Consider the following 13,672-nt stretch of genomic DNA (forward strand, 5'->3'; position numbering starts at 1 on the left):
TTTTTCCAACTGTATGTAATGTAGCCATTTGCAAGGTGGGTGGACCAAATGTTCCCCATCCACACGCACACCCCCTACACCACTGCATGCAAAAGCAAGGCTGGGACACTACTGACAGATTTGTCTGCTCTGGAGGGGTATGTAGGGAATGTGAGATGGGAGGAGAGGACTAGGTAAGACAAGCAGTAAGCTCTGAAATGTGCCAAGTAGTAATTTGTGAACACTACTGAGTAGTAATTTGTGAAATGGATTTCTCCTTGATTTTCTTCCTCAGCCATTTCTTTCCACATAAGAAAATATGCCTAAATTGTCAATTCTTTTTCAGACTGGAATTTTTTTTTCACAGTATTTGTCCGACATAATACTTTTCTTCTTTTAAGGTGATAATTTTGATAGTAATTGAAGAAAATGCATTCCTCATGGGGTTTTAGGCATTTATTATGACATTCAGCTCTCTGCAGATGAGCAGAGAGGGAGAACTGGGTTGGCTCTTGCGAGTCTCATACCCTTGGCTGCTTTTTTAAAACAAAAAAACCCCTCTGAGAGCAAAACTAAAAGTAAAAGGAAGGAAGTAGGTGTTTGGGTCTGTGGTGAGAACTTTAACTTGTCTGCGCCGGTTGTTTAGTCATGCATATAGAATCAAAGCACATATTTGGATGTACACGAACACATCCTTTGTTTTGGAAAATAAATTCTTAAAGCTATTTACAGGGTTGAAGCTGGCTGACTTACTTCAACATATGTTGATTTGACTAAGTGCTTTTTGGGTCTCTGGAAATAAATGGTATTATACATATTCTACCTTTTAGGTGTAAATGTGTATCAAAAACTCTTAGAACAGTAACATTTTTATAGTTTTATAAATAGATATGAGGAAAAAATACATGTTTAAGAAGTCAACAGTCAAGATTTTTTAACTTAATCTTTTTAGGTTTAAAAAAGTACACCAATTATAAAATGAGGGTCGCTGCCTCTACCACAATTGGAGAAAGTGCATTGTCTGAAGAGAATGATGTTTTCGTGAGAACCCTTGAAGATGGTAAATACAGTGTTTGTAAATTATTATTTTATTTCGCTATTGAAGTTTGCACTTCTTTGGGAGACTGAGCACATACATAATGAGGGGAAGAAAGTGTACAAATAAAATAAATTTTGTTGAAATTATTAGTCTTCTATCAGTAAATTACTTTATTCAGCCCATTTTTTGTTAAGTGCTAGAAATAAGGATGAAAGCTGCAGCATGAGCAGCAATCAACTAATTTCAGCTCTGGTAGACAAATGGGAAGAAAGCTGCAGAGCTAAGGTTCCTTCACTGAAAAGAGAGTGTCCCTTGAGTGTCCTGTCTAAACAATAAACAATTATCTTTGGGACTCCAGCTTCTCTTTTTTTTTTTTTTTTTTAATGTTATCATATGGAAATTAGGTTGGTTTTGAAGCTTGAAGCATCTGGAAATGGCAGCTTTCAACAATTCAGAGCCCATGTTGCTGTCTATAAGCAGAGCTGCTGATAAATTGAGGGGGTTTTTTTGTACTGAATGATACTATATGCAGTTGTTTTTGTACAGGTTTGGGGCTTTGTTCATTTTAAGACTGATCAATAGTTTTAATGTAGGGTATAATACTACCTCATTAAGATTTCTGGATCTTCCTTGCTTGCTAACAAGGCAGTCTCCACCCATGAAGGCACAAGGCCAGTAGCTGAAGTTGCTGTTGGCCTCTACAAAGAGAACACAGGAATTTGATTTACAGAGCTGAGTCATGATTATTAAACCTTAATCATTTCTCATTTATATCAGGTTTATATTCTCACTAGTTTCAGCAATTTCCAGTTTTTACCGAAGTAAATAACCAATCAACCAAAATATCAAATTAAACAGCAAAACTTAAAGTGCTTGTAAAGGGTGAAGCCTTCAGAGGAATCAAGGTCGACATTCAGAGCTGATTTGATTCATAAGTGCAGCCCACTCACTCCTTCAACACTTCCATGCATTATTAGCTCAGTGGAGTCACATGAACTCATACACTGCCAGTAGATTTAGCCAACACACCACCCCAGAGCTGGACTTGTTTTGTGCATGACCTTCACACCAGTGCATGGGAGATTTACAGTGGGGTCTTCATGGTCATCAGTTAGCAGCTGTGTCAGTAAACTAAAGGCAATTTAGTTACAATGCCTTTCTTGATTCAGTGTTTGGTTGAATGAAATAAGATGGGTGGTTATTTAAGAAGAAAGTAGTAAGATGGCATTCAGTTAAATTTAAAGAACTTGAATTTGAGGAAGGCAGTGAGGGGATTTGAAGGATCATTCCACGTGACAGCAGCAGATAGAAGAAAATTTTTTCTTAATAAATGCAGTTTGGGGTAGACTTATAAGTGAATGAGAAGAGAAATTCCAGAAAAGCTAAGGTGTCAGGGACACAAAAAGATGCCTGGCTTTATGAGTGGAAAAGAAGACATACAGAAATTAACTGGGAGGAAAAGCAGTAAGGCTTTGAGAAGGTGGGTGAGTGAGTGAATCCCTTTTGGTACAGTTAGGTAATATACATGTTAGGATCCAGTATGTTTCTGAGATCAGTCCTGTATGCAATTAATTGAAAGTCTCAGAAGTTTTTTCTCTTTGATTTCTGTATTGCAGAACCAGACTCCCCACCCCAAAATGTAGAGTTAATAAATGTAACTGCAACGGAAATAAATCTGAGATGGTTACCACCTGAGCAGCCTAATGGTCTCATAACTCACTATGAAGTTCTGTACAGTGATTCCAGTTATTTATTTATTAAAAATGCCTCATCGACAAGTATATCACTAAGTGAAATGAAGCCATATACTCTCTACAACATCTCTGTAAAGGCATTCACCAGAGCTGGCCATGGGAATCAGTCATCTTTCCCACTTCTGGTGAGAACTTCTGAAACGGGTGAGGATAGAGTTTTTTTAAAAATGTAAATTTTCCACAATCAACTGCTTTATGGTGACCTTTGATGCCCGGGAGATCAGTTTAATTAATTTTACAAGTATGTATTTGCTTTGCAAAGCAGTAAGTTTGAACCCTGTTTTCTCTCTTATATAAAAGCAAAAGTAAGGAAATAGTAAGGAAGACTAAGAGGTAAAGAAAATAGCGGAAAGTTCTGTGCCTGATGGACTTTATATATTTTAATATTTTACTATTTGTCCTGGAAGATTCCTTGTGCTTGCAGGAAAATAATTTTTTATTAGAAAGGAGGGGTTTCAAAAAGTGAGTGCAATTTGGAATTCAAGTTATGAACTGGAATTTTATAAGAATTCAATCCTAACAGTTAAAGAAAATCTGAATTCACAGATAAGTGCTATTTCGAAGCAAACAAAGTTCTTTATGTTACTAGATATATTTTGGAGAACATACAGATAAAACAAAATAGCAGAGGATTAGAGTAGATGAAGCTTTTCCAAGAAAGGGAAGTAAATTTAGAAGTGAGGATTGGGAAGGACGAACATTAAAGTGGTGTAACAAGGCATAGAAAGAGACTTCGAATAAGTAGCTCTAAGGTAGAACAAGGTAGGGAAAGGAATATAAAATATCAACAGAGGGTCATTAAATCAGTGGAGCTGAACAGCACAGGTAATGGAGAAAATACTGAACATAATGGTTTACATGGAGGAATAGATGATTTGGTTAAACTGTATTCTCAGGAATTGAAGGTAGCTGGGGAGACAGACAGGAAGGTTAGTTTCCTTTAGGACTCAGCCATATCCAGGTAGCACTAGTATGATTATCATCCTTTTTTGGGGGCCTTTTGCCATCTTCACCAATTGCTACCTCAGACGACTGCCTACTTTATCTGTATCTAGAAGCATGCTCTGTTTATTACACTTTTTTCAGTAAGGAAAGACACGCACGTATTGATGTCTCTCAGAAGGGGCAGGGAGATGCTCCTTGATTGTTAAGACACGGTGGAATCACTGAGTTCCTTCTCCTCCTTGTTTCTGAAATGAACTTGGATTTTTCATGTGTGAAGGAGTTGTGGTCTAGGCCTGCCTAACAAGTCAAGTTTTTAAGGAATAGGGACACAAACACCTAGTTTTTAGATTGCATAAAACAGTAGTCATAATAGAAGCACAAAGCTAGCTCTGCCAAGACATTGTGCTACTTCTTAGGATGGTTTTTTGGTCAGATACTTAGGTATGTAGGCACCTGCTCTGCTAATCCAATGTCCTTAGACATAACCTTTTTTATTGCTCTCTCTAACTTAGACATCCAACTTTTGTCTAAATTGTACTTTAAGGCATTTAGTTCTTTCTCAGTGCCTAACTCCCCTGATGCTCAGAGCAAAAAATTTGAATTCCAGCTGCCTTTGATAGAGATGAGAAGCTGGAAAAACATCTGAGATGTGAAGAATAAAAACAAGGGAGGGTCTGGAGGATAGAGCATTTTGAGTGAAACACAACCTATTAATGGGCTGATGTGTTTGAAGAGCTCTTGGGAGTTCTCTGTTACTATTCTACCATGAAATTAGGCAGAATTGTGGGCTGATTTCACTGCCTCTTATGGCAGTTATTCCCTTTCTGGATATTGCTTAGGCAGAAATTATTTATATTTTTGAATGTGGAGTTTCATCAAATGTGAGTACATTTATGAGAATGTTTAGGGCAGCCTAAGCCATACCCATGCCTTACTTGACCTTTTGAGCAAATTGTGCTGTCATTGTATGATTATGATTTTCTGGAATAAGGTATATTATTCTAGCAGACCAATTTTGGATAATGGAAAACATACACAAGTATTCATTTGGGGACAGACGGACACATACACACAAAAACCGATTTGTCATGACACAGCAAGGGCCAGCTGCTCTATAAGAGTTGGGGAGCCAAGAGCCGAGGGGGTCCCTGGGCCAGCTGGGCAGGGGCCTCACAAGCCACTAGTAGTCCCACCAACCCCCAGTGAAGGGAGCAGGGCAGGTCTGGGGTGGCAGCCAAGGGCAGCCCAGAGTCCAGATTGACAAACACTGCACAGTGATGAGGCAGGTCTGAGGTCGAGCCAGGAAAGTGAGTTAGCAGGTTCAGTGACACTAAACAAGTCAGACAGAGCCCAGTGACAGCTGGGCAGGTTTGTAGTGATGGGGCCAAGCTGAGGTCAGGCTGCGACATCAGGCTGCAAGTCGAGGACTAGCTCAGTGGGTACATGGCCAAGCACAGCCATGGCAGCGATGCAGCAGGAGATGTAGCTTAGACAGGGACAAAGCACGAGAGCCCCAGCTGAAAGCAGCTCCCAGAGGTCAGTGGTCAACCCTAGCTGCAGCCTCACTGCAGCATTGCCTGGGAGTGTGTCACCAGTGAGGAGGAGGCAGCCCTCGGCCACGCTATTGCTAAGCTGGCCCTGAGCCTCAGCAGCCAAACCTCCCGGAGGGGGATGCTCTCAAAGCCCTTTCGGCAATATGTTAGGCTCCCTTTGTTTTTCCATACAAGTATTCATACAGTTTCTATAGATCACCCAGGGAAAAGGAAGAAAATGCAGGTTGCTGATACAAAGTATATATTATAGACGTACGACATGGAAAATCTCCTAAAAATGCTCAGCTTGGAGGATTGCAGTGGTAGTTATGGGGTGTTAGAAGGTAAGTTTAGCGTCATGCTCCAGATTTTTTATCTGACATGTTAAGTTGATTTCCATCAATATATTTTATTTTATTTTTTTTTTAAGAATGACCTGTACCTTGTTACAGTGTGTGTCTGTCATGTGTTTTTGATCTTACAATTCAGCCTCTTTTTAAAAATTTATTTTGTACAAAAAAGAGGATAAAAATCAAAATGTTTACAATGTGTTTAATTTAATCCAGTTTAAGCAAATGCTAAATAAATCAATGAAACTGACTGGAATTTTCCATGAGTCTAAATTTTATCTTCTAGTTCCTGATTCCGCACCAGAAAACATAACCTATAAGAACATCTCATCCATGGAAATTGAATTATCATTTTTTCCACCATCCATTCCCAATGGAATCATACAGACCTACACAATATATCTCAAGAGAACTAATGGAACCGAACAGAGAGTCATAAACACCACACTTCTGACACTACGTATTACAGGCCAGTATATAATGATCTGGAACTTATGGCAATTGTAAATTGTTCTGAGAAAGGATCAGCAGACAGATGCAAATTGATTAGTTCATTGGTTGGACACGATCCTTCTTGTCTGTACGTAAAGTTATATGCTACCTGTTTGTGTCCTGCAGTAATGTTGTGGAATGGACCACAATCGGTATAGAGTCTAACGTATATCCCATTGTATTTTAGTTCAAAGTACAAGGAACATCACTAGATTTCTTTGAATGTCTATCACTGTAACAAAGGAAACACTGAAGTCACCTACATACCTTTCTGATCTTATTCTGGATAAAAATAAGTAACTTCCCTTTCCACTCACCTTTGCATCTTTTTCTGTGTTCTGTCATTATTACTGAGGCATGACACAGCAGTTAATGCTGGGAGCTCAGTACCTTAACCAGTAAGTTTTCAGAGTACAACCAAAGACAAACTGGGAATTAGGGCTTTGCCCCTTCTTTTGGTCATGAAGAATACTTTATGTTCAAGTTTTCCTAATGCTTATTTCAGTTTCTAAAGACATAGATCAGTGTAAATGATGGGCCTATTCAGCACTTCAAAACTACTTATGGTCTGTTAAAAACCCTAATTTGGCCCACTCAGTACCTGGTTTACTGAATTCTTCTTCTTTATTTAGATTTAAAGAAATATACAGAATATACTGTAGAAGTGTCTGCTAGTACCACAATGGGGGAGGGCCTTCGTAGTGCACCTCTGCATATACTGACTGATGAAGATGGTAAGTCAGAACAGAAATTGCAATGTATCATTGTCTGCCTGTAGCCTTAAACTAATCTTACACTTCATGTCAGATATGTGTAGGTTTCATGTACTTTTTTTTTGCAATTATGTCTCTGTATTGGTATCTGTATCTATCTACACATAAACAACACATCTATCTATCTATCTGTTATTTAATATATTCATCAGTACAAGCTATGTGAAATAGCACAATTGCTCTGCATGGACATTTGGTCTTACCAATATCTTATGAATTTGAAGAATCTTAATTTACTAATATTATTTTAATCTAATACACCACATGGTAGAATTAAAAATTGTGTTTGGTTCTGCAGACATGTGAGAGCTGGAGAATGGGAAAACCACTGAAAGGCAGCTTGAATGGTCCAGGGCCATTTCTGGTTCTTTTGTTTGGAGACTTTTTGATTCTTCTGAACAGATGCATGTGCAGATACATTTATAGATGTAAAATCATTAATCATAGAATGGATTGGGTTGGAACAGACCTTAAAGATCACTCCCTGCCATGGGCAATTAATATCACAAAAAATAACATGAAAATACTCAGAAGTCTATCATCTGTAGTTCTGGACTTCCAGATTGAGCAAGGGAGTGTTCTGCGCTGCAGGCTGAGGGTAGAACACAGTCATTGCATCCTCTGTTAATTAGTATGGTAGGTCACAAATCAGCAGAGGAACTTTAAAATTATATTTGTACCCAATTTAGTTGCAGGAAGTTATCAGTGGCCCCCTCTGTAGTTTCTGGAGGGGGAATTCAGAAAAAATTTCAAAGCAGAATCTTAACTTAGGTGCTGTGAATAACATTTTGGAGGAATCTGTGTCTGTCCCTATCCATTGCTTATTGGGCAAGTCTCTGGGAACCTGGACTAAAGTAGCATTGACACAAACATCCCACCAGCCATTCCCAAATTAAGTCTCTTTTCATGTCTTAGGGAGCACTGACTTGCCTAACATCCAACTTTTGATAATAACGGATCTTTGCAAATCTCCAAGATGTTGATGGATTTACATTCATGCTGCCAATAATAAACCTTTGCTTAAGAGTAATGTTGCTGGCGCACACTGGGAACAGCTAATTTGCATGAATCCATCTTTTGTCTAGAGTATTTTTATTTAGAGAAATGTAGAGTCTATTCTTCAGAAAAAATATCCTCTGAATAAGAACTGTAGAATGAACTAGATATGTCAGGAAGACATGACATTCACAGTATGACAGATCTTTTATTATGTAGCCACTGAGGATAATATAACAAGTAAAACACTAAATACAGCTGTCACCCTTTTCGCTAGTAAATACAGACATTCGCTGAATTCAGTAAACCTTTGTTCATGAAAAATATTTTTTCTTAAATGAACAGAGTTCTAAATCCTTTATGCCAGCCTTTGGGATAGTGAAAGAAGGAACAACTGAAAAACAACAATATTTATAATACACCACATGTTCTTTATTCGCAGGAACACAGTGTTCCAAGATTCAGACCAAATGTTTCATAGATTTGCTAATAGCTATGCTCATATTCTCAATTTTCATGCATGACTACAGCTATGACCTGAATTTTTAGTGCATGATGCTCTTTGGTTTAATTTGAGAAAAACAAAAGTAATTGTAATATTATTTTGTAGTGATACATATATCTGTGAATCATGATGAAGAGAAAAGATTTACTTCTCAGTAACTTGCTAATACAAAGCATTATCACGCATTACGTATCTTTTTTTCTCAGCAATATTTATATAAACTTTAGAATTAAATCATACATGGTCTAACATTTTCATTTACTCACATTGTCTCCCTACACAGTTGTGATATGGTGTCATGTAGAGTTCATTTTGCAATGAATTTTAAGGGTCTCAGTCAATGCCTGTCTTTATATTTGCCCTTGTGAAATGTTAAATGTATGAATGTGGTCCTTATTTGATGGAGTGAATAGATTTTACTGCTGCCTAGTACCCCAGATTTTTATCATCTCTCAATGTCATGCTTATTCATTTTTCCACCTTTTGGTGCTTTGTATGATTCTTTACAGCACCTCTTTTTCCTCAGGGGAACAATTTTGCTATATTTTACATGTGTTCAAACCTATAAAGCTCTTGCTTTTATTAGAAGGGGGGAAAAAAATTACAGCAATGTACTTGGACGGTAGGTGAATCACTGTGACCTACCCGTTGCTCTGTTTTCTCATGAAGAACTTTTTCCATTGAATCACAGAAACAGATGTTCTAACACCACCATGCAAAATCTTCTTTTATTATCTGTCAGAAAAAGGAAAAGAAGCTGCGCCTTAACATTAGTTGATGGATACTGTACCAGTGTAGTACAAAGTTCACTTTCCATCACAAATAATTAAAAGCCTATTTAAGGATGCTGCGTATCCCATCGATCTTAGCTGTTTAACAAGATGTTGTGTCCTGTTCTCTCATTTTATAGCTCCAAGTTCTCCTCCAGAATCCCTCTCCGTAAAACAGTTGTCGGGTGTCACTGTGAAGTTGTCATGGAAACCTCCGCTGGAGCCAAATGGAATTATCCTCTATTACACAGTTTACGTCTGGTAAGATTTTCTGGAAGTAGTTCTGAGGATAAATATTAATCTGTAACCTATCAGGAATGTTAGGTTTTTCTTACACAATGTGTTGATTACATGTTTTTGGAGAACAAATATTCATCCAGCCTTTTGTAAATACAAAGGCTAGCCTTTTGTTTAATGAAACTACTGGCTTTTTATATATACAAATTCAGATATAATGCAGTAGCTGAAAATTGGAGTATTAAATATTTTGTAAACATTTTCAATATTTTTCTAAAGGTTATGTTATGGTAAATGAATTCAAATTTAAATTAGAGCATGGTGACTGTTTTCATTACATTCTAATTAATTAGGCCTATTGTAAGGCAGAGCACAAGCCTATGCTAAATTGTCAAGGAAATTTGAAATAGGCTTAAAATTGAGAAATATTGCTTCCTTTTGTAGGAAGTGTGTCAGAGCAATGTTAAAAGTCTTGGTATGCGCTATTAGTTATGTGTATTGTTGTATTTTGTATTTATTCATAGCAAATGAGTATTTTTTAACAGATATTTTTCAACAGATATTTTTCATTTACTGTGTTATCTTTTTTCTATCTATCCTTTCTTCTTCCCTAATCTGTTTTTTCTTTCCCTGTCATCCCTCCTGGGATCTTTTTTCACCTTTAAAAAGGAGTTTTGTCACTTTAAAACTTGCAGTTTCTGTCCTATTCTCTGCATAACATAGTTTGGTCTAGTGATGTGGCATCTCTTCAAAGAGCTATGTATAACTTCTACTGGGAGTGAAAAGATTTTCTAATTTGACACTTTTAGTATATTCCATTCATTCTGTACCATTGTATTGCCTCTGCTAAGGTGCAGGAAGGAAATGCTAGCGTGAACCAGATATGCAAATCAGCAGTCATTATAAACACACTATGATTAAGCTTACGTTTGTTATTTTAATGTTACTTGACAGTTTTGGGGTAGGGTTTGGCCTCAGTTCATATTGAATTTTTTAAAAAACTATAGCTTCTAGTTAAGTTAGTGATAAAGTGAACAGGAGTGAGCTTTTCTTTCCAGAAAAGTTAAATTTGGCTTGTCTTGTTACTTCCACTGTATTGGCAAGGTCTGGTGCTCTTTAACCACAAAAAACATTAAACTGAAGACTATCCTCTAGTTAGAAAAGAGTTACTTCACGATAAGGATTATGATTTTGATACAGGCTGTGATCAGAGACTTGACGTTATACAACTTTTCATCCTTTTGTTGCCTTAAAGCTTACTGCTTTTATTATGACAAATGAGTTAGTAACAATTATTTTAAAAAAACTGTTAATTGATCCATCAATTATTTGAACTAAGCAACCACATAACTTGTTGCAGTAAGCCTTGTCCTTTTTCCTTCCACATTGTCCTTACTCTGTCCTTACTGTCCCGTATCTAAAATTAGAGAGGCATTAAGTATCATCTTGAGGCAAGGACATGGGAGAAAAACTCCCGTTGTCTTCAAAGGAGCCACAACTTCACTCCTTCCTTGGAGGGTTTTTTCTGGATGGGAGGAGGAAGCAGGGGAATTTTAAGTATTTAACAGAATTGTCTATACAACTTCATAAAATGCATTGCAGAGTGAGATTAGACTAAGCAAATTGCTGTGCCATAGTTGCTGCTTTTGGGAGGCATTCAGTATATTCTGGGAGAGATTGTTCATCCCAGAGCTTCTCAATAAAGCAAAAGGAGGAAGGTTAACAGATGTTAAATAAAAGTTCCTTCTCTTAAATATATTGAAACAGTTATAGAGAATTTGGTAACCTTTCTTTAATGGACTGGGAACAGAATTCACGACTACTAGAACAGAAAGGGAAGTATCTGTAATGTTTCCATTGTTGTTATCTTTCATGGAATTTGTCACAGGACGAGGTGGTTTTGGGTGCTAGCAGGTAGGAAAGCAACTTTCTGCATGCCTTGAGTCTACACACTCATACTCCCCGAGTCTGCAATTCCAGAGTATTAAGGGCATATTAACAAAATTGCTGAGCTTGTATATAGCTATTGTCTTTTGGCATTATCCTGTTCAGCAAGTTTTTGAGAGATAATTACTGGCTAGATCTACTTTGAGGTACAGATTTTTAAGAAAATATGGTACCTGTCTTTGTCAAGTGAAAGTATGCAATTTCTTAGAACCTCTTTTTTCTGGCTTTCTGACAGATCTCATTTAAAAATTAATATTATTGTTCTTCATTAAAATTCCTCGGCTTAGTTTATTCTGCCGGATACTTTCTTTCTCATTGTCTGTGTAGACTGCACTCATTTTGATCACTGTTTTCTTATTATTTGGATTGGAATCTCTGTTGTTTCTAAACAGAAAATCAACTTTTCTTGAAACACTCCAAGCTTTTGTTCTTCTTCCTAACTATGCCTAATTGTGAATTTTTTTTGGCAAATAACATGTTATAAGAATGCAATTACTCAGAGTAGAAGTGTTTGCAGCACTAAGCTGTGGATTTTCTTCTTATTTAAATTATAACCAGCTATGTTTTTCCATACTAAGAATATATTGGGCAAAGATCCAAGAAAAGATATCTTTTCTTTGTATAGTATTTGATAACTGCAGCTGCAACCTTTTGTATCTCTTTACTGTCTATTCAAAATGTCAGAAGTTTGGGAAAAAATGTAAATGTTAACTTCCTCTGTTACCAAGAGCGTTTCCCATGTCAAGAGACATTCCACTCAAAATCTGAAAGGGATAGGGAGAATTTAGTTTTTTCATTCTCATACATTTTCTCATTCCAGTTGTTTGTTAATGTAACTTTACTTCAGGAGTATCAGATGATGATCTTTGCTAATGGGACATTTCATTCATTTATCGAAGGATGACAGTCAGCCCATCTAATAATTTTGAATTGGCCTTTCCATTTTGTGGTGTTTTTTTTGTTTGTTTGTTTTTTTTTTTAGAACTAGAACTCATTCTTTTGTTTGTGAAGAGCACCACAGTGACTCCTGGAGCAAGATATTCAATTTTACTTGTCAAATTATCATCCCTGTATGAAATCCCATTAAAGACACAGGGCACCCACTCATACAGAAATCTTTGCAGGAATGGAATGTTAGCTAGCTTTTTTCCCTGCAGACTTTTTCATAAAGGATTAAATTAATTTAATGAGGAATAACAGTCTTTTTTAATTCAAGTTAGTTATTTCTGTATCTTCTTTTACTTTCTGATAATCATTTCATACCTATGCTAATACCAGCGTTTTATTAATGTTACATCTTACAGTCTTTCTAGGCGGGTTTTGACCTGACTGGAGTTCCATTCTGATCCCCTGCTACATTCCACCAGAATTAACTCAGCACCAGCTAATTCCTGTTCCATATCATCTTCTATTATTCCATTTATAACTTCAGCCTTCTGACCAATTTCACAGAGTCACAGTAGGGCATGCTCCCTGCTATAATCTTTTTATATTTCGCTATTCCTGTCCAGGGAGACAGTTTAGTTATGCCCTACTGTGTCCTTCCCAAGGGTACCACCTAAACATTTCATAGCAGTTACTAGGTGGACATGCCTCTCCTTGATATTCCATATAATCATTGTCTTTGCTGATGTAATTTGCAAATATATTTCTGTGGGGTTTGGGGCTTTTTTTTAAATAGCAAAATTAAGAGCCATATTGTGATGCAACAGTACAAAAGTGAGTTTTCAACATAAAAGAAAAAAGTTATCCCAGTCCTTTTAAAAAGTCTAATTTATTTATATTTACCACAATATTGCATTTTTCAATTTTATATTGTATGCCACAGTTGTATACATACAGAAATGGTGTGTATATATATATAATTAATAAAATACTTTTTTTGTTAGGAATAAAATGTCAAAAAGAAGTGTTAATGTAACAGAAACATCACTGCAGTTCACAGACCTGGAAAACAACTATGAGTATAGCGCTTACCTAACAGCGAGTACCAGATTTGGAGATGGCAACGTAAAAAGTGATACTATAACATTCAGAACTTCTGAAGGAGGTAAGCTTATATATAGTATGAATCTTTAATTTCATTCAGCCTTAAATTTCTGGCAGCCTTATTTAAGTTAATAAAGCTACTAAAGTAAAAGTGGCATTTGACCGGTCAAGAAGAGACATTCCACCTGTCCGTTTGTGTGTGTGTCTGCCTTTGTGTGTACACGTACATATGGCTCTGTAAATTTATGATGGGCATTTCTGTTCATTTACTGAGAAAAACTTTGCATTTATCTTCAAGACAGTGAAGATTAAAATAATTTAATTTTGAATTTTGAAATAAAATTAATTTTATAATATATTTTAA

At 36.6% G+C, this 13,672-nt stretch overlaps 1 protein-coding gene across 3 annotated transcripts in view; it reads left to right on the plus strand.

Moving 5' to 3' along the window:
- PTPRQ (protein tyrosine phosphatase receptor type Q) overlaps positions 1–13,672 on the plus strand; it is a 145,119-nt gene that overhangs the window by 54,940 nt on the left and 76,507 nt on the right. For all 3 annotated transcript variants that reach the window (XM_064450170.1, XM_064450180.1, XM_064450185.1), the window contains exons 30-35: positions 932–1,039; positions 2,635–2,916; positions 5,886–6,068; positions 6,724–6,825; positions 9,276–9,396; positions 13,209–13,369. In XM_064450170.1, the coding sequence (XP_064306240.1) occupies positions 932–1,039; positions 2,635–2,916; positions 5,886–6,068; positions 6,724–6,825; positions 9,276–9,396; positions 13,209–13,369 (957 nt within the window). The remainder of the gene's footprint in view (positions 1–931; positions 1,040–2,634; positions 2,917–5,885; positions 6,069–6,723; positions 6,826–9,275; positions 9,397–13,208; positions 13,370–13,672) is intronic.

The sequence above is a fragment of the Phalacrocorax carbo genome, chromosome 1, assembly GCF_963921805.1.
Source record: "Phalacrocorax carbo chromosome 1, bPhaCar2.1, whole genome shotgun sequence".
Taxonomy (NCBI): Eukaryota; Metazoa; Chordata; class Aves; order Suliformes; family Phalacrocoracidae; genus Phalacrocorax; species Phalacrocorax carbo.